Source organism: Anomaloglossus baeobatrachus, chromosome 2 (genome assembly GCF_048569485.1).
Source record: "Anomaloglossus baeobatrachus isolate aAnoBae1 chromosome 2, aAnoBae1.hap1, whole genome shotgun sequence".
Classification (NCBI taxonomy): Eukaryota; Metazoa; Chordata; class Amphibia; order Anura; family Aromobatidae; genus Anomaloglossus; species Anomaloglossus baeobatrachus.
The window spans coordinates 540276546-540303478 of NC_134354.1; the positions used below are offsets into that span (position 1 = coordinate 540276546).

The window sequence follows — 26933 nt, forward strand, 5'->3', positions numbered from 1 at the left end:
GAAATCTTCTGGAGTAATAGGGTCGGGTAAGAAGATATTAATGATTTAATAACAGCCGTTGTCACAAAGCAAAGTACTTAGAATTCAGGCCTAATTAAGTTTAACTCTCGGCCTCATTTTTTGGCAATACTTACCAATAGAAGCAAAGAAAATAATAGCCAAGAAATCTCGTATAGGTTCAATGCACGACATAATTTCATCAGTAACCATGTGTCCTTGGGAAGAAATAAGAGCGCCGGCTAGGAAACAACCCAATTCCATTGACACATCCAGTAGTTCCGTTAGCTGCCAGGAAAGAAAATGATCATCAAATAAATTTACCATATTAACCATTAAGGCCTTCTTTTGATCAGGTTATAAGTGCCATAAAGAACATGGTCAATGTAGGGCATACTGTCATTTATTGAAATGCAAAAGGATATAATTATACATTCAAAGCAAACTTACAGTCTGCAGAACCAACTTGTAGACAGATTTATAAGCTCAGTCCGAGTTTTATAGTGTAAAGATGTCCGAGAGGTTTTAGCAGGGCTCCGAATGTACACAGACAAGCATCTGTTCACAGAGATGTATTCAGCAGCAGCTGAAAGTAGTGTAAAGTAGCATGCGTACGTTCCTCTCTTTACTGCGTTAATGGATGTCATAGTGTGGGAAGCATTAACACAGAATTTCCATCACTAATACATTCCGAAATATTAAGAAGTATTCATCGAGCTCATACAAAGACATCATTATACCACACATACACAAGCATTTAAGAAGGATTACGAGGCTGACGATGCTCAGAACATATCCAATACAGATCACAAATGTGATCAAGCTACTAAAAATGTAGAAGAAACGCCACAATTACCGTGAGCATAAGAAAAACGAACGCAGAAATTCCCATGACTAGAATTTCTTTATTTCCTTTGCTTTCATGGTGTAGTTTTCGGTAATAAGGCCCAATGAGATAGGTCTTCATAATAAGACAGATGACAAAGACCGCAACCAAAGAGAAGACAATCTGCCCAATCAGCGCCAGAATTCGGAATAGCTCCAAGACAGCACTAGAGAGAAAGAAGTAATACATGTATCCACACATGATAAATCACAAAAATGCCAAACAATACGTGGCCGTTTCCCCAAAATAGTGGTGAAGCTTCAATCAACAATAATTTACACTATAATCTGAAGCAGGTATTCAGATCAAAGACGCTAAGGAAATAATGAAAATTTAAAATATTAATTTTTATTCAAAATTCAAAAAATTTAAACTGTAAACAAGCTCTATAGTATAACAACCAGGGACATGGGAGTGGGTATAATGCTATATAATGTACATAATATATATATATATATATATATATATATATATATATATATATATATATATATATAATTATATAGTATAATGCTAATTATTAATAAGGTAATATTGGTGTTATATTTATATCCATGGGATTGAGTTTACTAACCAGCGACTTTATAGAGCACTTTATATAACTTGTTCTATTTATGCATTTTCTATGACTGCTATATTTATCTATTTATTGCTTTCCTATGTAAATTGATAGAAAATATATTTTGTGCAAGGCAATATAATAATAAGAATAATATTTATTTATTTTTATAGTGCTGTTAATTACACAGCACTTTACATACATTGGCAATTACATTTTTGGTACTAATATTAACATTATACTACTCTGACCCACTCCCATGTCCCTGGTTGTTATACTGTGGAACTTTTTTACAATTTTAATTTTTTGAATAAAAATTAGTATTTTAAATCATCATGATTTCCTTAGCGTCTTTAATCTGAATACCTGCTTCAGATTATAGTGTAATGTATCTAAACATATAAATAAGCCCAGAATCAGGTGAATCCAAAGAAAAATACTGTATAATGACCTTATTCGAGCAATCACAGAATCTGAAGATAATGTAAATATACCAGTGTGAACCCGGCCAAAGATCACCACACAACTGTTAAGGTACCGTCGCACATAAATAGATCGCTAGCGAGAACGCAGCTGAGTCACGGTTTCCGTGACGCAGTAGCGATCTCGTTATGTGTGACACTTACCAGCGATCAGGCCCCTGCTGTGAGATCGCTAGTCGTTGCAGAATGGTCCAGGCCATTTTCTTCAAAGGCGATGTTCTGCTGGGCAGGACTCATCGCTGTGTTTGACACTGTGTGACAGGGTCTCAGTGACTGCTGAGATCGTTATACAGGTCGCTACTGCAACCTGTATCGTTCCTGCATCGCTGGTCTGATCTGATTGTGTGACATCTCACCAGTGACCTCCCAGCGACTTACCAGCGATCCCTATCAGGTCGCATAGTTTTCGGGATCGCTGTAAAGTCGTTGTGTGTGAGTGGGCCCAAGGGAGCTTGCTCCTGTGTATTTTGCCGCGGAAAACCTGCGGATTTATCTGGATTTTCCAGATAAATCCGCAGGTTTCAGCAAGTACAGACACTCCCCATCTTATCCTATTGGACATGGGGAGTGCTGTGTCCATGCTGCAGAATATGTTGCGGATGTCCCGCAGCCGCACATAACTGCATGTCAATTATTCCTGCGGATTTAGCTGCGGAAATCTGCCTTGGTCCCATACTTACCTGCCTTGATAAACAGACACCCGTCACTTTCCCTCGCTGCAGAGGACAGCAGTGGAGCCAGGAGCAGGAATTAAGAGGTGGGCGGGGCCTGCACGAGCTCCGATCATGTGACAGCCAGAGCTAGTTCAGGCCCGCCCACCTTCTCCTGCACAGTGCAGATGCTGACAGAGTGACACGGCCGGAGTGATGTGGATAGGGAAAGTAAACCCCGGACACCGTGGCTTGGTATGTTTTATTTTTTTTTAGAATGCCCAAACATGCTGTCGGAGGACCGAAGTGTGGGTAAAATAACAAGTTACCTGGAGTAAGTGTTCTCTCCTGCTTGAATAAGAGTCGGCATGGCAGCAATGAAAAGACTAAGTTGCACGTCCTGCATCACAAGCATACCCAACAAGACACTACTATAATCAAGGTCACCTGCACAAACAAGGAGAAAGACAGTAAATGTTCCATGCATAAAAAACATTTATTCTGATAGGTCTGACAAATGACAAAAGACTAGTACAAGGGTGTACATATATTTCTGTACAGTATGCTTATTTAACAATTAAAGATGACATACTTCATGCAACATTAAAGTCATATAACCAAAGTTATGGGACTTGCATGTTGTGATTTTGGGCTACTTCTACCTGTTATGTGGTTGCAGTTTCCTACAGTCATTTGGACGCCTGAAAAATATCATTCCTTTAATATATAAAAAAAATGTTTGAATGAAAAGTTTGATAGGGAATCTGTTAACAGATTTTTGCTAGCTCAACTGAGAGAGCATGATGAAGGGGTAGAGACCCTGATTCCAGCGATATATCACTTAGTTTACGGGTTGCAGAGGTTGTGATAAAATCACCGTTTTCTCTTCTGCAGATGTAGCAATGCATTGAATGCTGAGCCTTGTATTATGCCACCCACACCACTGATTGGCAGCTTTCTGTCTATATATAGTACATAGAAATTTTCCAATTAGTGGTGGGGGCAGAATTACATAGAGCAGGAGGACTAGGATGCAGGAGACACCTAGTTTTACAGTGATCATCTTCTGCTGATAAAGTAGGGATTTTATTGAAAAAACACACAGCCTAGTAAGTTCCTCATCTTTGGAATGAGAGTATCGGCCACTACATGGTGTGGTTCTCGGATTACATAGCAGAAACCTGCTAACAGATTCCCTTTAGGTGGAATTCATCACCAGCGGAGATAAATATCATTTAGGAACTAACTACAATTACTTTGTAGAAAAAAAGTGCTCAGTGACAGCCATGGTGCCAAGCAAAATGGTCACTTCTGTACAGAGGCTGCACACAGTATCAACCGAGCTTCAGTCCCTCTTGCTTAGTCCTTTCTAAGCATTGACAAATTGTACTTATTAGGCATTATTCATTTAGCCAGCCTAGTATTATACCACCTAGTTATGCTGCTCATAAAGGGTGCCATCCTCGCACAGGGTTTCGCTGTCTCTGCAGATAAAACTCAATCCACCTGTGAAAGCCAGTGGCTGCAGGTTAAACCTTCAAAACCACGTAGTCAGTCATTAGTCAACAACGAGTGGATGGGGTTTTGTCAACAGCAACAATCCTGGGTGTCATTTCTGTCAAAATCCTGCCCAACTAGAGTTGCAGCAATTTGTGCCAGGCTGTGACACATGTGCTATACGGAGCTGAGCCCTGCATTAGTAGTTGAAGTAGAGGCACATGTCTATGGCTGAATTTATGTTGTGGTGTTATGGCCATACAGCTACTGATTCTGAACTAGCCCACAGAATGTTATTTTATCGGTGCATCAATTACATATTTTAAGAGAGCATTTCCTTCTGGATGAAGAGTTACATTACATAAAAAAATAGTACAATCTAAAGGATGTCAAAACCTGTTTGCCCTTAGTGGGTTAAATACAACTCTAGAAGAAAACATTCGTCATTTGCTTTCCTTTATTTGAATAAAACAAATGTAACAGCAGCCACAATGAGACATATCATGCTGCTGGTACAGTAACCATTGCCAGATTACTCTTTAGCAAAGCATTAGGCTGCAGGTCATGAGAAAAGACCAAGTGGAGAGTAAAGGGGTTGTCCACTACCTGTGAAGCCCCTTCTTAAATGTAATAATGCCCATAGAAATTAAAAGGAAATACACATTGTTGTTTCAAAAATGAAATAATGCTTTGATAATTCTTAGGTGTCATCCAGACCAAGGCCACCAATCGCAGAGGCAGCCAGCAATGGCACCAGTCGCAGAGGCAGCCAGCAATGGCACCAGTCGCAGAGGCAGCCAGCAATGGCACCAGTCGCAGAGGCAGCCAGCAATGGCACCAGTCGCAGAGGCAGCCAGCAATGGCACCAGTCGCAGAGGCAGCCAGCAATGGCACCAGTCGCAGAGGCAGCCAGCAATGGCACCAATCGCAGAGGCAGTCAGCAATGGCACCAATCGCAGAGGCAGTCAGCAATGGCACCAGTCGCAGAGGCAGCCAGCAATGGCACCAGTCGCAGAGGCAGCCAGCAATGGCACCAGTCGCAGAGGCAGCCAGCAATGGCACCAGTCGCAGAGGCAGCCAGCAATGGCACCAATCGCAGAGGCAGTCAGCAATGGCACCAATCGCAGAGGCAGTCAGCAATGGCACCAGTCGCAGAGGCAGCCAGCAATGGCATATTATGGATCCACCATTAAATAGAGTGAAGTGTTCTTCATAGGTTTTATTTAGACTATACACATATATATATACACGCATTTTCTTGGAATAATTCTGGTTTGTCTATGTAACTTGTATTCCATTTTATTTTTGCCCATAGCGCCCCATTCAGTGTGAGGGTTGAAACCAATACTTCAGATATCTCCAGTTCAGTCTCATATTCTTTGAAATGTAAAAGCAAAAAATATTACATACACCTAAAGTGAGTTTCGTAGACTTCTTTCATGATTTTTGTTCTTTTCACCGTGTCCTGCAAGGTTCCTCACTGTTCAATGGCTAGCAAACGTCTTGATAACATTTTGAGCTGGTGAAGCCAGCATGGCAAGGTCTTTCTTGTATCCTTTGGATTTCTTGTGCTTGCTGATAATAGCATCTCATAGGTCACCATTCATTATAGTCTAAAGGCTAATTCATCCTTCAATACTTTGTGATTGATATACCCATGGTGAAGCTGGATAAGATGTACAGAGCAGGCTCAGGTGCTGAGTCTGCTGAAAAAAGGCAAATGCAGGCAGTGTTAAGACAGTCAGAATCTGCATCTCACATCTGTAATCAAAGCAACCCCCAATCTCTGCTGTTAACCACTGAATGATATATGGGCTGTGCGATCTGATGCGTTGCCATGGCAGCCAGTGTCCTGCTGAATGCACCTACTGCAGATAATACTTCTGTGAAGTCCAGCCAGAGGTTGGTATTCATAGGAGACCATGATTCGGACGATAAACTGCAAGTGATCTATTGCAGTATATATTACAAATAACTAAACGATCAAGTTGCAAGTAAAAAAAAAAAAAAATGTTTTAAACTATAAAAAAAATAAAATGAAATTCCCTACCTTTTCCCCAGTTAAAAAAAAATAAGAGTGTTCGGTATCTCAGTATCCATTAAAGTCGAACTATAGTATTTGATGCCATAATCTTAGCTATTTTCTAATATACTTTCTTAAAAAATTAACTATCCTTACCTCAATACTGTTTTTCTATTTTTTTATTTATTTATTTTTTAACTTCCTGTCTGATGATGCTTCATTTGTTTGAGAATTCCCACTGCATGCACTGCATGCTGGGATACTCAAAGTGTCATCAGAGGACGCAGAGGCTACGGTTACTAATACAGTCTCTGCCCCCTCTCTGAAACGAAGCGTCATCAGATCTGTCCCGCGAGATGGATGCTGGTGCTGATGGGACGTGGGGTTCGCATGACGTCACAACCACACGTGAGCCACAGCACCGTGATTCCTACACTGCTGGAAGGCACTGGTACAAGAGGAGAGTAGTCTTTCTTATTTTACCTGAAGGAAACATGTGGAATCAAAAGGGGTTGTAAGTTCAAAAGGCAAGAATTACATTTTTTACAATAAGGTGATCAAAACATCATATCTACCCCAAAATAGTATCAATAAAACAACAGCTTAAGGCAATAAGATAAGCCCTCACACAGCCCCAGATCCCGAAAAATGTTACGGGTCTATAAAAATGGCACCAAAAGTGAAATTACTATTTGTTATTTTTTTTACAAAACGTTTTAATTTGTTTTTTTTAGCAATTAAATAACTGAAAAACTATACATGTTTGGTATCTACGTACTCATACTAACCTGCAGAATCATACTGCCAGGTAAATTTTACCAAAAAAAGTGGAATTTCTTTTTTTTTTTTGTAATTTCACAGCATTTGGATTTTTTCCCCATATATGCTAAAATTAACTCTGCTGTTCTGTTCGGGTCTACTATACACTTATAATGATTCAGTTATTTTTGACCAGACCTATTAAAGTCTTGATTTTTAGCTAATTTAAGTGTTTTACTTGAATACCTGGTGCATTATTATACTTGGTTGTCCATAAACAAATGAAATCAAAAATTAAATTTTTATTTTTTTGTGTGTCAAAAAATGTTACATGACCTTATTGCAATTTTCATGCATATTGCACATAAAAAAATATTCTTTATATAACTGTAAACCATAACTAATAACACTAAACTATGTAAATATATTTAAAAAAAATAAACAAAAAGTTCAGTTTAGTCTATAAAAAATGGTAAATTTTAAGGTAAGGTTCACGGTTCTAAATTTATTGTTTGCATTCGTCACAAGTATAATTTACAATGTCTTTTGCATAAGTACTTTGCACAAGTTCAACATATCACATTTGTTTTCTGATTGCTTGATGTTGGACAGAAGGTGCATCTTTTCCGTTTTAGACTGGTTGCGTTGCTCGTGGAGGCCGTGGGTACCATAACCATGCTGGTGGAGACCGTGGGTATCGTAGCAGTGCTGGTGGAGGCCGTGAGTATTGTAGCCATGCTGGTGGAGACCGTGGGTATCGTAGCCATGCTGGTGGAAGCCGTGGGTATTGTAGCGTTGCTGGTGGAGGCCGTGGGTATCATAGTAGTGCTGGTGGAGGCCGTGTGTATCGTAGCAGTGCTGGTGGAGGCCGTGGGTATCGTAGCAGTGTTGGTGGAGGCCGTGGGTATCGTAGTAATGCTGATTGAAGCCGTGGGTATCGTAGTAGTGCTGTTTGAAGCCGTGGGTATGGTAGCAGTGCTGGTGGAGGCAGTGGGTATGGTAGCAGTGCTGGTGGAGGCAGTGGGTATCGTAGCAGTTCTGGTAGAGGCCGTGAGTGTCGTAGCAGTGCTGGTGGAGGCCGTGAGTGTCGTAGCAGTGCTGGTGGAAGCCGTGAGTGTCGTAGCAGTGCTGGTGGAGGCCGTGGGTGTCGTAGCAGTGCTGGTGGAGGCCGTGGGTGTCGTAGCAGTGCTGGTGGAGGCCGTGGGTGTCGTAGCAGTGCTGGTGGAGGCCGTGGGTGTCGTAGCAGTGCTGGTGGAGGCCGTGGGTGTCGTAGCAGTGCTGGTGGAGGCCGTGGGTGTCGTAGTAGTGCTGGTGGAGGCCGTGGGTATCGTAGCAGTTCTGGTAGAGGCCGTGAGTGTCGTAGCAGTGCTGGTGGAGGCCGTGAGTGTCGTAGCAGTGCTGGTGGAAGCCGTGAGTGTCGTAGCAGTGCTGGTGGAGGCCATGGGTGTCGTAGCAGTGCTGGTGGAGGCCGTGGGTGTCGTAGCAGTGCTGGTGGAGGCCGTGGGTGTCGTAGCAGTGCTGGTGGAGGCCGTGGGTGTCGTAGCAGTGCTGGTGGAGGCCGTGGGTGTCGTAGCAGTGCTGGTGGAGGCCGTGGGTGTCGTAGCAGTGCTGGTGGAGGCCGTGGGTGTCGTAGCAGTGCTGGTGGAGGCCGTGGGTGTCGTAGCAGTGCTGGTGGAGGCCGTGGGTGTCGTAGCAGTGCTGGTGGAGGCCGTGGGTGTCGTAGCAGTGCTGGTGGAGGCCGTGGGTGTCGTAGCAGTGCTGGTGGAGGCCGTGGGTGTCGTAGCAGTGCTGGTGGAGACCGTGGGTATCGTAGCAGTGCCGTTGGTTCACTTTCTTTAGCATGTCGTTGGATGCTGTGGACAATGGCTGCCGCTCCATCATCTCTGAGTGTTACTTTTCGATACAGTGCTGGCCAAAATTATTGGCACCCCTGCAATTCTGTCAGATAATACTCAGTTTCTTCTTGAAAATGATTGCAATCACAAATTCTTAGGTATTATTAACATTTATTTTGCTTGCAATGCAAAAACACAAGAGAGAATGAAACAAAAATCAAATCATTGATCATTTCACACAAAACTCCAAAAATGGGCCAGACAGAAGTATTGGCACCCTTAGGGGTACTCTGCACACTACGACATCGCAGGTGCGATGTCGGTGGGGTCATGTCGAAAGTGACGCACTTCCTGCGTCGCTCTCGACATCGTAGTGTGTAAATCCTAGATGATACGATTAACGAGCGCAAAATCGTCGTAATCGTATCATCGGTGTAGCGTCGGCGAATTCCATAATTACGCGACTGCGACAGGTACGATGTTGTTCCTCACTCCTGCAGGAGCACACATCGCTGTGTGTGAAGTCGCAGGAGTGAGGAACACCACCTTACCTGCATCCCGGCTGCAATGCGGAAGGAAGGAGGTGGGCAGGATGTTTACATCCCGCTCATCTCCGCAACTCCTCCGCCCCGTTCCTATTGGCCGCCTGCCGTGTGACATCGCAGTGACGCAGCACGACCCGCCCCCTTAATAAGGAGGCGGTTCGCCGGCCAGAGCGACGTTGCACGACAGGTGAGTGCATGTGAAGCAGCCGTAGCGATAATATTCGCTACGGCAGCTAACACAAGATATCGCTGTTGCGACGGGGGCGGGTACTATCACGCTCAGCATCGCAAGCATCGGCTTGCGATGTCGTAGTGTGCAAAGTGCCCCTTAGCCTAATACCTAGTGCCAGAGGCAGCAAAGCAACCCCAAAACATCAGGGAACCTTCGCCATGTTTGACTGTAGGGACCGTGTTCTTTTCTTTGAATGCCTCTTTTTTTTTTTCCTGTAAACTCTATGTTGATGGCTTTTCCCAAAAAGCTCTACTTTTGTCTCATCTGACCAGAGAACATTCTTTCAAAATGTTTTAGGCTTTCTCAGGTACGTTTTGGCAAACTCCAGCCTGTATTTTTTATGTCTCGGGGTAAGAAGTGGGGTCTTCCTGGGTATCCTACCATACAGTCCCTTTTCATTCAGACGCCGACGGATAGTACGGGTTGACACTGTTGTACCCTCGGACTGCAGGGCAGCTTGAACTTGTTTGGATGTTAGTCGAGGTTCTTTATCCACCATCCGCACAATCTTGCGTTGAAATCTCTCGTCAATTTTTCTTTTCCTTCCACATCTAGGGAGGTTAGCCACAGTGCCATGGGCTTTAAACTTCTTGATGACTCTGCACACTGTAGACACAGGAACTTTCAGGTCTTTGGAGATGGACTTGTAGCCTTGAGATTGCTCATGCTTCCTCACAATTTGGATTCTCAAGTCCTCAGACAGCTCTTTGGTCTTCTTTCTTTTCTCCATGCTCAATGTGGTACACACAAGGACACAGGAAAGAGGTTGAGTCAACTTTAATCCACGTCAACTGGCTGCAAGTGTGATTTAGTTATTGCCAACACCTGTTAGGTGCCACAGGTAAGTTACAGGTGCTGTTAATTACACAAATTAGAGAAGCATCACATGATTTTTCAAACAGTGCCAATACTTTTGTCCACCCCCTTTTTTATGTTTGGTGTGGAATTATATCCAATTTGGCTTTATGACAAGTTTTTTTTATTTTTTTTTCATTGAAGACAAATTAAATGAAGTTAATAATACCAAAGAATTTGTGATTGCAATCATTTTCAAGAAGAAACTGAGTATTATCTGACAGAATTGCAGGGGTGCCAATACTTTTGGCCAGCACTGTATATGGGCTAACCACTGATTTTCCCAACTCCTCTGTAAAAATTCTTCTTTTATATAGTTTATTTTTGTTCCAGTTTGGGTCTATTTCACACCATAACACAAATGCATTGTATGCCGAGACATCAAGAATGTTGTAAAAAACAACCATTGGCCACCGATTTCTTTTGCGTTTACAGGTTTAAGTGCCTATGAGTTGATCTAGAGTATCAACAGCCCCTTTTGTAGCATTCTAATGTAAAATCATGTCCGGCTTTCTGTCGTCTCGATTACTAATTGCACTATCATGGTGCATTGTGGTCATCCCTGTTTCTGGGTTTTTTTTGGGAACGTAATACTGTTGTATCCTCGGTAAAATAAAACAGAACTGTATACGTCTCTCTTACTGAGGATACCTTGTGACAGTTCTGGCTTATTTTTTTATTTATTTTTTTTTTTAAATAGTACCCAGCATGGTCATTTTTCATTTCAGCAACATCTGCCTCAGTTGGTATGATGTGAAAAAAATAACCTTTTGTCCTTTTGAGTCCATGTGTCAAATCCAAAACTACTCGCATACCTTGATTTTTTCAGTTCCTTCTCCAGTGTTTTTTCTTATGTGTGCCTGAGCGTTTACAGCCTATGAACTTTTGCTGTGGAACAGAGTCCGTATTTTGATGCCATACTTTGCAGGCTTACTTGCGATATACTGTCTGAAAGGGCACCTACCTCTGAATGACACCAGTTGTTCATCTACAGTCACATTTTCACCAGTATTATAAAATGTTGGTAGAATCGCTTCCTACTTATTCCACAAATCTCTAATAGGGGCAAGTTTGTCTGTAACTCTTCTTTCAATTTGAAAGGCTTTAATATCAAAATTCATGAAATTTCAAAAAGGAGTAAAAATGAGATTATAACTACTTTATTGTACTCAAAAAATGGCTGGAGAGTAGTATAAAAGGCTATTGGTCATTACTGACTGAACAGTACAAGTGTAAAAAAAAAAAAACGTGGAGCAGAAAGTAAACAAGAAAAAATATCCTTAGGCTATGTGCCCACGGGTGCTCATACCTGCGGATGTATCCGCAGGTACGAGCGCATGTTTCCCACAGCTGCTCGCCGGCATCCGCAGCTATTTTTAGCTGCGAGATTCCAGCGGAATAGCTGCGGGAAACATGCGGACATTCATGCGAATTACCAGCGGACGTCCCGGCCTCTATCTCCATAGCGGAGGGCCGGGACATCCGCAGGTAATTCCGCATGAATAATTGACATCCAATTAAACATGCGGATGTGGACATCTGCAGCATGTTCGGCAGCCGCACTTTCCGCAGCGTGGACACAGCACTCCCCATGTCCCATAGGATAACATGGGGAGTGACTGTACATGCTAAAACCTGCTGATTTATCTGGAAAATCCAGAAAAATCCGCAGGTTTTCCGTGGCAAAATCCGCAGAAACAAGCTCCCGTGGGCACATAGCCTAAGGCGTAGCCCACGGGGATACACGTGCATAACCCGCCCGGACATTAGCAGCAGAGGTGCACACGTCAATCAAAAAGTGCATGAATTTTCAAACTTTATAAAAGTTGAATTTCACAGCCTAAACACCCGAGCTGCCCCCTGATGGTATGTACACACTGTGCCTGATAGTGCCGGTACTGCACTGGCTGCACCTTATACACGAAAAACCTGAGGTTTGGTTCCCTTTAGCAAGTGATGCATCGCTGGAATCACAGTCTTTGTGTCTAGATTGTGCTGCTCTCATATTAGGTGGTAATAACCTGGTGACAGATTTCCCATAAAGCCAGTGAGCGGGTCTTTCATTATCAGTAAAGTACTAAATTTGGTTGAGTTAATTCCTAACAACCTCCAGTGTCCAGTTCAGGCTAAAAATGTAGCATATAATTAACTAACGATAGGTCACAATGGGAATCTAGAAAGACGAGTCCTGACGTGCAACAAAAAATGAACTCTAAAAATGATCATATTCACGTGTGTAGCTTACACAGTCAATGTAAAGATCGTTTAGTTACCATCTTTATCTCCTCGAGAGCTGCCTGCAAGGAACCTGGATACTAGGGGAGTGCTAGACAAAGACAAACACGTTGATATGAAGACACTCTGCGTAGGTCTGATTTGTAGGAGGTGCCCCCACAGTAAACCACATGCGATCATTAAAACAGTCATCAAGCAGGGGCCTTGCACCGCAATTTTCCATACCTATGGGGTAAAAATAAATCAGGTTTTAGTTCACAGACTAGTAAAACTCCCGATGATCAAAAGTCAACAGTGAAGCTCAAAACAATACTTAAAAGGAGTATTCCCATCTGCAAGATCCTATCTAATATGTAGTCGGTGTAATATTAATATTAGCAAATACCTCCAACTAGTAATGTAGTATAGTTCTTCTGATTCACTGTCTCTTACCTTATGTGCAGGGTATTGCAGGACCTTCGGTATCCATGCTTACGACCACTCAACTAACTGTCACTATATGCGTGGTCATAACCATGGATACCAAAGGTCCTGCAATGCCCTGCACATAAGGTAAGAGACAGTGAATCAGAAGAACTATATTACATTTCTAATTGGAGGTATTTGCTAATATTATTATTACACCTACTACATATTGGGATAGGATCTTGCAGATGGGAATACCCCTTTAAAGGATTATTTTTTCCAGCATACTTGGGGGTTTTTTGTCTCCATGGCAACAGGCTACAAGTAACCCTGTGTGGATTGATCCTGCAGTTCTATTACTTTTTACTTGTCCTATTCTAATTACTAACCTTCAGGTGACAGATAGAAAGCAATATGACAAGGATTTTCTGTAAATCTTAGGGTACTTTCACACTTGCGTTATTTTCCTTCCGTTACAATCCGCCCTTTTGGGAAACAGCGGAATCCGTTAACGGATTCCGCTGTTTCCCATAGACTTGTATGGTTGACGGATTGTACCAAAAGGAGCTGCGTTGCTTCCGCTGGGCGACGCTCCGTTGCTTCCGCCCAGCGGGAGGAACGCAGCATGTAACGTTATTTTGAGCAGCGGAATCCTCTGGATTTCACTGCGCATGCTCTTTTTTTTTTTTTTTTTTTTTTTTTTTTTAAATCAAACTTTATTTTGGCTCGCGGTGGCCGAACGTTCAGCTGAGCGCCCGGCCGTCGGCAAGCGACAGCGCTCAGCTGAATGACCGGCCACCAGCATGCCCGGCCGCCGGCAAGTCACAGCGCTCAGCTGAGCGCCCGCCCGCCGGCATGCCCGGGCGCCGGCAAGTGACAGCGATCAGCTGATCACCCGGCGGCCGGCTGCAGGGAGCGATCAGCTGATCACCCGGCGGCCGGCTGCAGGGAGCGATCAGCTGATCACCCGGCGGCCGGCTGCAGGGAGCGATCAGCTGATCACCCGGCGGCCGGCTGCAGGGAGCGATCAGCTGATCACCCGGCGGCCGGGAGCGATCAGCTGATCACCCGGCGGCCGGGAGCGATCAGCTGATCACCCGGCAGCCGGCTGCAGGGAGCGATCAGCTGATCACCCGGCAGCCGGGAGCGATCAGCTGATCACCCGGCGGGCGGGAGCGATCAGCTGATCACCCGGCGGCCGGCTACTGGGAGCAATCAGCTGATCACCCAGCGGCCGGCTGCAGGGAGCGATCAGCTGATCACCCGGCGGCCGGCTGCAGGGAGCGATCAGCTGATCACCCGGCGGCCGGCTGCAGGGAGCGATCAGCTGATCACCCAGCGGCCGGCTGCAGGGAGCGATCAGCTGATCACCCGGCGGCCGGCTGCAGGGAGCGATCAGCTGATCACCCGGCGGCCGGCTGCAGGGAGCGATCAGCTGATCACCCGGCGGCCGGCTACTGGGAGCAATCAGCTGATCACCCAGCGGCCGGCTGCAGGGAACGATCAGCTGATCGTTCACTATAGTCTGCCGCTGGTAAAACCGGGAAAAAAAAAAAAAAAAATCAAAACGAATTGCGTTGTTTTGCAGCATCCGTTGCATCCGTTGTGTCACTATATGCAACACATCCGTTGCATCCGTTACACAACGCAATGCAACGGATACCGTTCAACGCAAGTGTGAAAGTAGCCTTAGGCTGCTTTCACACTATGTTTTTTTAACATCCGTCATGAACATTTTTTTAACGCAAAAGCGGATCCAGTGCAAATGCGTTTTCATTTCAATGCATTTGCAATGGACTCGCGTTAACATGCGTTCACCTGCGTTTGCGTGCGTTATAGTGAGGATCCAGCGACTTGCAGTTTTTTAACATTTTTCAAAAACGCTACTTGTAGCGTTTTTGAGCTGCGTCCAAATACTGCAAATTGCTGGATCCTGACTAAACAGCACGCAAACGCATGTGAACGCTGGCATGCTGATAGACAGGATCCTGCTTGCTCTACTCAGCATGCCCAGAAACCAGTCTCGGGTGATCAGTCCCTCTCTCCACCTCCCTCTCTCACCCTCTCCCTCCACCCTCTCATTCCTCCCCCTCTCTCACCTCCCTCTCTCTCTGTCTCTCCCCCTCCCTCTCCTCTCTCTCTCTCCCACCTGAGAGCTGCGGACACTCGTAACCAAAGTAAATATCGGGTAACCACTTCTCTTAGTTACCCGATGTTTACATTGGTTACGTGTACAGACGCTCGTAACCAAGATAAATATCGGGTATCAAAGCAAGTTACCCGATGTTTACCTTGGTTACGAACCTCCGCAGTTGTAAGAAGCCGGCTCCCAGTCTGGCATGTTTAGTTCCCCTCACTCCCGATCACATGACTCCAATGCCCGCCCCTAAACATCCAGTGACAGGATCCTGCAAAATAACACATGCGTTAGCATGCGTTTTTTGCTGTAAAAGCAGGATCCGCTTTTACAGCAAAAAAACGTTCATGACGCATGTTAAAAAAACGTAGTGTGAAAGCAGCCTTAGCTGTATGTGTTGAAAAAGAAAACAAGTAAATAAATGTGACATAAGCAAATGTGACGCAAGTGTTCTCAGCCATAAATAGCAATATGTAGTTTGCAGGCCAGGGGCACTAAATGTGGACTTTGCTGCAGCTATACATGAATTATCAGGACACTCCTGTTACTAAAGAGGAAAGTGTAAAAACCAGAAACTCCGCTTTAGGCCTATCCCCGCAGCACTGTGCGTGCTCCACAGCGCCACGTACCTGCTGCCTGCCGGGCCAGGCAAATCCTCTGCTGAACATTAGTTAAAACCATAAACAATTCTGTAAAGAACATTCTACCTCTGTGTACAAGACCGTGTTGGAAATCCAGTAAAGCTTACAGGCAGTGGAGAGGTATACCATATTTTTCGGATTATAAAACGCACTTTTTTCCCCCCAAATGTTGGGGGAAAGTGGGGGGTGCGTCTTATAGTCTGAATGTAGGGCATGGCTGCGGGGAATGAGGGTACTGCGGTGGAGCAGGTCATTGGCGGCATGAGCAGGCTGTAGCAGCGCCTGCCGTGACCACGTGGGCCCGCTCATTATATATGCATGCCCATCATCCCATCCATCATCTCTCAGCGCTGAAGCCGGCACTGACAGGTGGGCGGGATAATGGGCGGGGGGTGCACATAATTAAAAGCCGGCCCGCGTGATCACCCCTGGCAACTACAGCCTGGAGTGATCATGTGCGGCTGTATTAACTGCTCCCTGCGCATAATCATCAGCGCAGGGGGCAGTGAATAAGTACGGTACACTCACCAATCCCTGCAGCATCGCGATGTCCTACTGTCTGCCGGCCGCTGATCTGTGTAGAGAGCGGTAAGCACAGGGATGATGTCATCCCTGTGCGCACCACTAGTCTCCACACACATCAGCGGCCGGAAGACATTGCGATGCTGCAGGGAACGGCTCCACACAGGTCAGCGACGCTGCTGCTGACACAGAGAGGAAGATGATCGATGCTGCAGGGAGTGAGGAAAGGTGAGTATAAACGTTTATTTTTTTTCTGTGCCATAGGATACAGGCAATATAGCAGGATGGGGGTATATAGCAGGATGGGGGTATATTATAAGCAGGATGGGGGTATATTATAAGCAGGATGGGGCTATATATAGCAGGATGGGGGTATATAGCAGGATGGGGGTATATAGCAGGATGGGGGTATATAGCAGGATGGGGGTATATAGCAGGATGGGGGTATATAGCAGGATGGAAGTATATTATGAGCAGGATGGGGGTATATAGCAGGATAGGGGTATATAACAGGATGGGGGCTATGCCAGGATGAGGGACATATATACAAGGATGGGGATCATATATACAAGGCAGGAGGATCATTACCAGGATGAGGTACCTTACTAGAGAATTTGGGGACATTACCCCCATAACAGTGTCAGCAGCAGATCCTCGCCCCATAACAGTGTGTCATGACTACATTTTTTGGTTAAAATTTTATTTTCGTATTTTACTCCTCTAAAACCAGGGTGCGACTTATGGTCCGGTGCGTCTTATAGTCCGAAAAATACGGTATATGGATGCCCCCAAACAAAGGATGCCAATTTAGGTGCAGATACCAGCTGACAATAAGGAAGATCAATGGAGAACCTTCATTGGGAAGGTTTCTGGAGGTACAAAACGTTTTGAGGCTCACAGGTCCTTTATCAGGTAGCAAAGACGAACATACCTGTGAGGGGTGCCCGTACATGCCCTCCACTGAAGCTTTTACTCAAAGGGTCTACTGACCACATGCCGATCATGGGAAGGTCAGATTTATCTGGCCTGAACACCATATTTTCCAATGGATTTAAGTCAAAAAGATAAATCTGTCCTAAACTGATTGTATTCTCAGCGTTACAGGTAAAATATATCTTTGTACCGTGTTAGCCAGTAGAGATAAAAAATTGTTTAAAAGAACTGAAGTCCTCAGTGGTTGATACCTTTTAATGGCTAACTGAAAAGATGGTAATAATAGCAAGCTTTCGAGACTGCTCAGGTCTCTTCATCAGGCAAGGTATAGGTCTTATAACATGCCTGATGAAGAGACCTGAGTAGTCTCGAAAGCTTGCTATTATTACCATCTTTTCAGTTAGCCATTAAAAGGTATCAACCACTGAGGACTTCAGTTCTTTTAAACAATTCTCAGTGTTCAATTTAGCACAATAATCAAACCCGACCGCAGAGATAAGAGAATCTAACAACTTTCGAGAAGTGACTAGTTTACCACCATTTCAGGGTCTTACGCCCTCAACTGAAATACTGAGTTATTGACGTATTATTGAGGCCAAGCCAGGAGTAAGAGCAAGGTGAACTATAAAGACTTTGGTCTTCTCACTTCTATGTTTAGCTCAAAAATCTCCATCCAAAAGCAATGTGTAGGACTCATTCACATGTTGTATTTTACTATACTGGCCAAGTGATTAGGATTTCTGACATCTCATGCACTTGATGCTTATTTTTTCCTTGCAGATTTGAAGCAGCTTTATATCTTCAATGTCATTTTTTCAGCGCTTTTGCAGCATTTCACCCATTCTAATGAACGCAGAAAAAGATGATCAGAAACGCATACAAAAATGTGCATATTTTTGCAGCGTTTCTTCTGCCAAAAGACATCTTTTTGGTGCAGAAATATGTGCAAATATTTAATGTTTGCACATACCCTAAATCAGATCCCCAAAAGAAGCGGCTTATCCCTCATACGTTTGAATGGTTTAAAACAATAGTATAGGTAGGTGTCAAAACATCTTTTATTTAGCTGAGCGCAAGTCAGATCTGCCAATTTCAGCAGGATCAGCCCTAATGTGTCCGGAGGTGTACAGAGCCCTCCGCTGCACCCCCAAACACGTGCCTGAACTGAGCGCACAAGAAGAAGAGACCAGAAGCGCTGGTCAGCCATGCGAACATCTGATCATCACATATCTAAGGCATCTTCCCAACTTTAGTCTGGCAACAAGTGGCATTTTTGCTCTACATTTATCTTAGGTAAAGTTTACCAACCTTTCTCAGTTTTTCTGGTGAAAATTCCAATCCAACTAGAAAAAGTGTGAAAAAGACACCGAACTCTCCAAGAGTTTCCACTTGGACGATAGACTTAATGAGAAAAAGGAAAAAAAAATACAATGTGAGTTTACCATACATTACTATTCTTCTGCTTTTAGCTACTGGTTGTACAGGCTGTTCCTCTGCAGCTCTTGCCGGCCCGCTGACAGTGACAGACAGGTCTCTGCCTACATGCGCGTATAGAGACCTTACAGTGCAGGGCGGGTAGAGGCCACCGGCCGGGGAACTGTCCGGCTCATCCATGGTTTGGCCAGCATGTGTCACCTGTCAGGTTCACTGTAAGCAATATTCATTATGACTGACGGCTGAGTAATGCAAGCTCCTGACTTGTGTGACCCATTATAAAGGAGTCCACCTCCGCTTCACAACACAATATATAGTGTACACATAGAAATCGCATATCCCAAATGTATCCATGGGCCCCATGCACACAGTATATGAGTGTCCATAAGGTCCAGTCTGGGCTGGTAAGCTTACCTTTTTTACTGTACAGAATTGCTCTGTCTGTGAATCTTTCCATACAGAGATATACAGAAATTAAAAGCGCTCAGTATGCATTGTCTTACAATGGGAGACATGTCACTGTTGGTGGCAGCCAGAGATATCTATTGGGAAATATTCTTCAATATTGGGTGAAAAGTAAAATATTTGGGCTTGGATTATTCATACCGAATACCTAGTACTATTCCAGTATTCATCACGAATGAATCTAATGCAAGTAAATGGGGAATCAGAACATTTTTCTGGAAAACATTCAGGAAAAATGCTCGGGTTCCCCATTGACTTGCATTAGATTCATTATTCATGATGAATACTGGAGTAGTACTAGGTATTCGGTATGAATAATCCGAACATTTCACTATTCGCTCATCACTATTTATTCACTTGAAGTAATACTGCATTATGTAGCCATGTCCTTCTCTCGCACAGAAACCCTTTAGGCTATGAGCTCACGGGGGAAAGTGTCCTGTGGTTATATCCGCAGGACATTCTGCAGGAGCTCCCAGAAATCCGCAGCACAACTTTGTCTGTTTCCATGCTGCGGTTTATTTGTGGAATGTCCTGCGGATATGGTGCAGGCATTATGCATTGAGGATATAGTACCATGGCTTCGGCACTGCATCCTCAATGCAGAACAAGTGCTGAGTGATCGGGGCGTTCATACCTCCATCATGCAGCACTTCTCTCCCGTCTCCGGCCGTGTTTACACTGTGAAGGAGAAGGTGGGCAAGCCTGAACTAGCTCCGGCTGTCACATGACCAGAGCTCGTGCAGGCCCCGCCCACCTCCTCCTTCCTGCCCCTGAGCACCGAGGGAAAATGACCGGGTGTCTGCTATCAAGGCAGGTAAGTATGGGCCAAAGCAGGGGATTTCCGCAGGTAATGCCGCAGGAATAATTGACATGCAGTTATGTGCGGATACAGGATATCTGCAGTATATTCCGCAACATGGACACAGCACTCCCCATGTCCCATAGGATAACATTGGGAGTGTCTGTACATGCTGAAATCTGCGGATTTATCTGGAAAATCCAGATAAATCTGCAGGTTTTCCGCGGCAAAATCCACAGAAGCAAGCTCCCGTGGGCACAGGGCCTTAGGAGCAGGGCATACACAATACTGTATACTCATCCGGTATAAGTACAGTTCAGGCTCCTGACACAGAAGAGGAGGAAAATCACCTAGTTTGCGTTTTGATGATTCGCAGTTTATTCTTGGATGCATAAATAAATTACCAAACTTGTGTATTGCTTTAGATGAATTTCTGAAATAGATGAATTGATCATCACATTGTATTCTATAGAATAGAGATCAACAAAAATGCAAAAAAATAAACAATTGGGGAATCAGGAGCGGACATATCACTGGTACAGCGGCACCGAGGCCTGTGGGGTAAGGGGGCTATATTTAATAGCTGAACATGTCCAGCTTTGCCTTCGCTTTCAAAGAGCGACAACTTTTTCAAACACCAGTTGCATGTTTGAATGGTCGGATTGGTTTTATGCAATGTCGACATTGTTGCATGGGTTTTCTTTCTATATAATTCGCTGAGTGGTAAAAATGACTCGGTAATTTTAGCAGAGAGTCATTAGGACGATACCAAACATGTTGTCACTCTGTACAAAGGCTAGTAAGATATAGTACAGCGTAATCCCCACTAGGTGGCAGAAGAGTAGTGAAGGAGAAAGAATAACACTGTAACAGAAAGGCAGCTGAAGTACAGCAGAGTAACTTCAGCAGCCAGTTAACAGGCGAACAACCAGGGGGCAATAGAGTAGTCAAACAGTCAGGGTCTAGCCAGGAAAGTTACATAGTAACTCAAAGTCCCATGGCTTCCAGTACCACCTATATGCCGATGACACTCAGATCTACCTCTCTGGTCCAGATGTCACTTCTCTGCTGTCCAGAATCCCAGAGTGTCTATCGGCTATATATTCCTTCTTTTCCTCTCGCATCCTAAAGCTCAATGTGGCCAAAACTGAACTATTCAGCTTTCCTCCATCTCCCCTACAATATCTACCTGATCTACCTATTACAATAAATAACATCACGCTCTCCCCAGCACCCAAAGTTCGGTGCCTCGGAGTGACCTTTGACTGTGCCTTGTCCTTCATACCCCACATCCAATCCTTCACCACCTCCTGCTGTCTTCAACTCAAAAATATTTCCAGAATCCGTGCTTTCCTCAAATCTCAATCTACAAAAATGCTAGTGCATGCTCTCATAATCTCCCGTCTTGACTACTGCAACATCCTCCTGTGTGGTCTCTCCCCGCTTACACGCTCGCCCCTCTCCAGTCCATCCTTAACTCTGCTGCCCGAATGATCCACCTCTCTCCTCAATACCACCCGCTTCTCCTCTCTGCAAATGCCTCCATTGGCCCCCAATCTTCCATCGTATGCAATTCAAACTACTAACACTGACCTACAAAGCCATCCATAATCTGTCTCCTCCGTATATCTCTGAACTAATCTCTCGCTACACTCCAAAACGTAATGTCCGGTCCTCCCAAGATCTCCTTCTCTCCTCCTCTCTCATTCGCTCCTCACGCAACAGACTCCAAGACTTCTTGGACCATACAATTTGTTGTGCAATTTCTCCTCAATACACAGATACCCCATATATGTGGTGGAAATCAACTGTTTGAACGCATGGTAGGGAAGGATCGCCATTACACTTTTGAAACTCAAAATCGTATGGAATTGTTCGCGGATGCCATGTTGCCTTTGGAGAGCCCCTGATATACCTAAGCAGTGGGAAAAACCTCCAAAAGTGACCTATTTTAAAAACTAGACCCCCTCAAAGAATTTATCTAGATGTGTTGTGAACACCTTGAACCCCCTGGATGCTTCACAAATTTTATAATGTTGCGATGTGAAATTGGAAAAAAAAAATTTAAAAAAAATAAATAAAACATTTCTTAAACATTTTTTTTTAGCCCCAATTTTTTTTTATTTTAACAAGAGTAACAGAAAAAAATTCACTGTACAATATTTTGTGAAATTTTTCCTGAGTATGCCAATACTCCATATGTGGTGAAAAACTACTGTTTGAGTGCACAGCATGGCTCAGGAGCGCCATTTTGGCTGGAATAGATTGCGAATGCCATGTCACATTTGAAGTGCACAACACAATCGCAATCATGCTGTGCTGATTGGAGCAGAGACTGAGCCCCCTCCCTCTACAAACTGATTGATCCTGTGGCATCAGAGGTGTTCAAGGCTTGTGAACGATGCTAGCACCAATCATGGGCGTTACAGCGTCAGCTATGATACAAAACTGACATCCAAAGAGGATTTTGCCTGTGCCACACATGAGCTGGCGCAATCATACCAGTTTGCGGGAACACACCATCCGCCACAACATTTACGGTGGATTTAATGAAGGGGTTAAATAAGTGTGATAGCACACAGACAATCCATACATAGTTACATAGGTTGAAAAAAACACCTAGGTCCATCTATTTCAACCTTCCACCACCAATTCTACATTTTGTCCCTAAAGGCCGCTTTACACGCTCCAGCGATCTTGTTGGTGTCACGGAATTTGTGACGCACATCCGGTCGCTTTAGCGAGGTCTTTGCGTGTGACACCTATAAGCGATTTTGAATCGTCGCAAAAACGTTCAAAATCGCTCGGTGTACGAAGTAGTTCGTCGCTCCTGCGGCAGCACACATCGCTATGTGTGACACCGCAGGAACCTCACCTTACCTACGGCCGGCCGCAATGAGGAAGGAAGGAGGTGGGCGGGATGTTACGTCCCGCTCATCTCCACCCCTCCGCTTCTATTGCGCGGCGGTTCGGTGACGCTGCTGTGACGTCGCTGTGACGCTGAACGAACCACCGCCTTAGAAAGGAGGCGGTAATCGGTCACAGCGACGTCGCAGAGCAGGTATGTGCGTGTGACATTGCCGTAGCAATAATGTTCGCTACGGCAGCGATCACACGATATCGCAAGTACGATGGGGGCGGGTGCTTTCGCGCTCGACATCGCTAGCAATTGCTAGCGATGTCGTAGCGTGTAAAGCGGCCTTAAGTCACTAATAACCAACAATGTTTTGTGTACTGAGGAAATCCTTCAGCCCTTTTTTAAAAGCCGTTATAGTATCTGCCATTACTACCTCTCATACAGATATGTGAATGCAACCTGAAACTAATAAAACACTCTCCTATGAATCTATACACATCAGACACAGGGGTCTCCTGTAGACCCAAGCATATGGAGATCAAACAAATTAAATGGATATTTTAATTAATAGCATACCCTATAAAGTCATCTATACATTAGATAGCTGTTGACCAAACAAAAGGTACTGCCAGCAGCCATCTTGGCTGGTGGTCCCATACACAAGCACTCTTTTGACCAAGCGCCCATGTGTACTCTATGAGACTTTGTGCCAGACATGTCTGGTGGTGGCTCATCTCCAGGAGAACAGAAGGATCAGCAGTTCCAAATCAGAGATGCGGAACTATTCCCTTCCCTCACAATAAACTGTCAGGGGCCCCATATGCATTAGAGAGTGTCAGTCGAACCCATCGATATCGGTGGGTTTGGCTGACATTAGTTTAAAGGGAACCTGACAGCTGATACACGTTGCCCAATGATCAGGCACTGCCTTTCGAGCTGTGCCAGGTATGTTGGACTCTAAAGTGCTGTGGGGTTTCAGAGAAAAACCATACTTTAAAGCTGCTGGGGACTGAGTCACACGGTAGACTAGTCAGACAGGCGGGTCCTTGGTGGCTTCTCCCCGCTCACGGACAGTGAATGACAGGTCTCTCCCTGTACATGCACGCAGGGAGAGAATTGTTCCTACAGGGAAGAGGGTGGGGAGACGTTGGCGAGGACCAGCCTATTCAACTATTCTGTGCGGCTTGGTTCTCAATGGCTTTTAAAGTATGTTTTTCTGTGAAATGTCAGTGTTTCAAAGCTAAACATAGCTGCTGAGATCATACAGCCGGTGCCAGATACAAGCAGCCACAGTCAGGCTCCCCATGGGCAGCTTAAGTGTGGTAATTTCACTTTTTTCACCATGGGTTATATAACATGGTTTCTTTCAGGCAATGAACATTCATGTGAGTCAGCGCCTGTAACGAATTATCTAGGACAGTGACCTCGACGATGTGGGAGAGGCAGTATCATGTTACCAACAACCACACAGCGGTTCAATACAAAGCTTTCTTCAGTGATACCTGAGATATACACCCTAGATGTGCTGAGTCCCTTCAGAACGGTCACCCATGCTCCACACAGAAGAACGTCCTCACCTTCCATGTATCCAGCATGTAGACAAATTATATAAAACACCACAGGCATCGATTTATTCACACATTTTCAGGAAGAATAAAAAAGTAATAGTATAAAACACAAGGTATAAACACAAGTATAAGAACACAGGTTGTTTTTCTGTTGTGCTTCAAAAATTCTGCTCTGATTTGTACTTTTTTGAGGAATTCTCCATTTTTAGCCTTATAGATGACACAGGTATTTACTAAAGCAGCCATGGCAGTGGGGAGGACAGTACTGTAAAACAATGAGTAAACTACAATCAAGGTTCCCCCGAAGATGTTCCACAAAAGACTAAATTACCTTTATACTGTTTAATCCGGATGGTCCCAGGAGAACGCCACAAATGATATAGCCAAACATTGTTGGCAGTCCGATCATCGTGCACGCCCATCCACAGGGCAGAGACACCATTACAATGGACACTATATCCTGAGGGACAAAAGACTATGCATTAGCATCAACAACTATGGAAATGCATTACACACCTCAGTCTTTGAAAAGAAGTGATTTCTCTAAATCTTGGGGTGATCGCCTCACACTGGACTTCTAGAACATTAGTAATTGATTTTTCAGTCAATATGGCACCTGTGACCTTTAAGAGCAAAGAAGAAGGGGATTTTGTTTACTTACCGTAAATTCCTTTTCTTCTAGCTCTAATTGGGAGACCCAGACAATTGGGTGTATAGGCTATGCCTCCGGAGGCCGCACAAAGTACTACACTTAAAAGTGTTAGGCCCCTCCCCTTCTGCCTATACACCCCCCGTGCTCCCACGGGCTCCTCAGTTTTGGTGCAAAAGCAAGAAGGAGGGAAAATAATTATAAACTGGTTTAAAGTAACTTCAATCTGAAGGAAACTCGGAGAACTGAAACCATTCAACATGAACAACATGTGTACACAAAAAAACAGGGGCGGGTGCTGGGTCTCCCAATTAGAGCTAGAAGAAAAGGAATTTACGGTAAGTAAACAAAATTCCCTTCTTTTTCGCTCTATTGGGAGACCCAGACAATTGGGACGTCCAAAAGCAGTCCCTGGGTGGGTAAAATAATACCTCGTAAGAGAGCCGTAAAACGGCCCTTTCCTACAGGTGGGCAACCGCCGCCTGAAGGACTCGTCTACCTAGGCTGGCATCCGCCGCAGCATAGGTATGCACCTGATAGTGCTTCGTGAAAGTGTGCAGGCTCGACCAGGTAGCCGCCTGACACACCTGTTGAGCCGTAGCCTGGTGCCTCAAAGCCCAGGACGCTCCCACGGCTCTGGTAGAATGGGCCTTCAGCCCTGAGGGAACCGGAAGCCCAGCCGAACGGTAAGCTTCGATAATTGGCTCCTTGGTCCACCGAGCCAGGGTTGATTTGGAAGCCTGTGATCCTTTGCGCTGGCCAGCGACAAGGACAAAGAGTGCATCCGAGCGGCGCAGGGGCGCCGTACGAGAAATGTAGAGTCTGAGTGCTCTCACCAGATCTAACAAGTGCAAATCCTTTTCACATTGGTGAACTGGATGAGGATAAAAAGAGGGTAAGGAAATATCCTAATTGAGATGAAAAGGTGGATACCACCTTAGGGAGAAATTCCGGAACCGGACGTAGAACCACCTTGTCCTGGTGAAAAACCAGAAAAGGGGCTTTGCACGACAACGCGGCTAGCTCAGACACTCTCCGAAGAGAAGTGACTGCTACTAGAAAAACCACTTTCTGCGAAAGTCGTGAGAGGGAGATATCTCTCATTGGCTCGAATGGTGGTTTCTGAAGAACCATCAGCACCCTGTTTAGATCCCAGGGTTCTAACGGCCGCTTGTAAGGTGGAACGATGTGATAAACTCCCTGCAGGAACGTGCGTACCTGTGGAAGTCTAGCTAGGCGCTTCTGGAAAAACACAGAGAGCGCTGAAACTTGTCCCTTAAGGGAACCGAGCGACAAACCCTTTTCCAGTCCAGATTGAAGGAAGGACAGAAAAGTAGGTAATGCAAATGGCCAGGGAGAAAAACCCTGAGCAGAGCACCACGACAGGAAAATTTTCCACGTCCTGTGATAAATCTTGGCGGACGTTGGTTTCCTAGCCTGTCTCATAGTGGCAATGACTTCTTGAGATAACCCTGAAGACGCTAGGATCCAGGACTCAATGGCCACACAGTCAGGTTGAGGGCCGCAGAATTCAGATGGAAAAACGGCCCTTGAGACAGCAAGTCTGGTCGGTCTGGTAGTGCCCACGGTTGGCCGACCGTGAGATGCCACAGATCCGGGTACCACGACCTCCTCGGCCAGTCTGGAGCGACGAGGATGGCGCGGCGGCAGTCGGCCCTGATCTTGCGTAACACTCTGGACAACAGTGCCAGCGGAGGAAACACATAAGGGAGCTGAAACTGCGACCAATCCTGAACTAAGGCGTCTGCCGCCAGAGCTCTGGGATCTTGAGACCGTGCCATGAACGTTGGTACCTTGTTGTTGTGCCGGGACGCCATGAGGTCGACGTCCGGCACCCCCCAGCGGCAACAGATCTCCTGAAACACATCCGGGTGAAGGGACCATTCCCCTGCGTCCATGCCCTGGCGACTGAGATAATCTGCTTCCCAGTTTTCCACGCCTGGG

At 45.0% G+C, this 26933-nt stretch overlaps 1 protein-coding gene across 3 annotated transcripts in view; it reads right to left on the reverse strand.

The window, feature by feature from the left end:
* Positions 1-26933, reverse strand: part of SLC9D1 (solute carrier family 9 member D1) — a 92910-nt gene that overhangs the window by 33652 nt on the left and 32325 nt on the right. For all 3 annotated transcript variants that reach the window (XM_075336639.1, XM_075336638.1, XM_075336640.1), the window contains exons 5-10: positions 24651-24779; positions 18502-18594; positions 12594-12780; positions 2904-3021; positions 854-1049; positions 135-285 (exon numbers count right to left, since the gene is read on the reverse strand). In XM_075336639.1, the coding sequence (XP_075192754.1) occupies positions 135-285; positions 854-1049; positions 2904-3021; positions 12594-12780; positions 18502-18594; positions 24651-24779 (874 nt within the window). The remainder of the gene's footprint in view (positions 1-134; positions 286-853; positions 1050-2903; positions 3022-12593; positions 12781-18501; positions 18595-24650; positions 24780-26933) is intronic.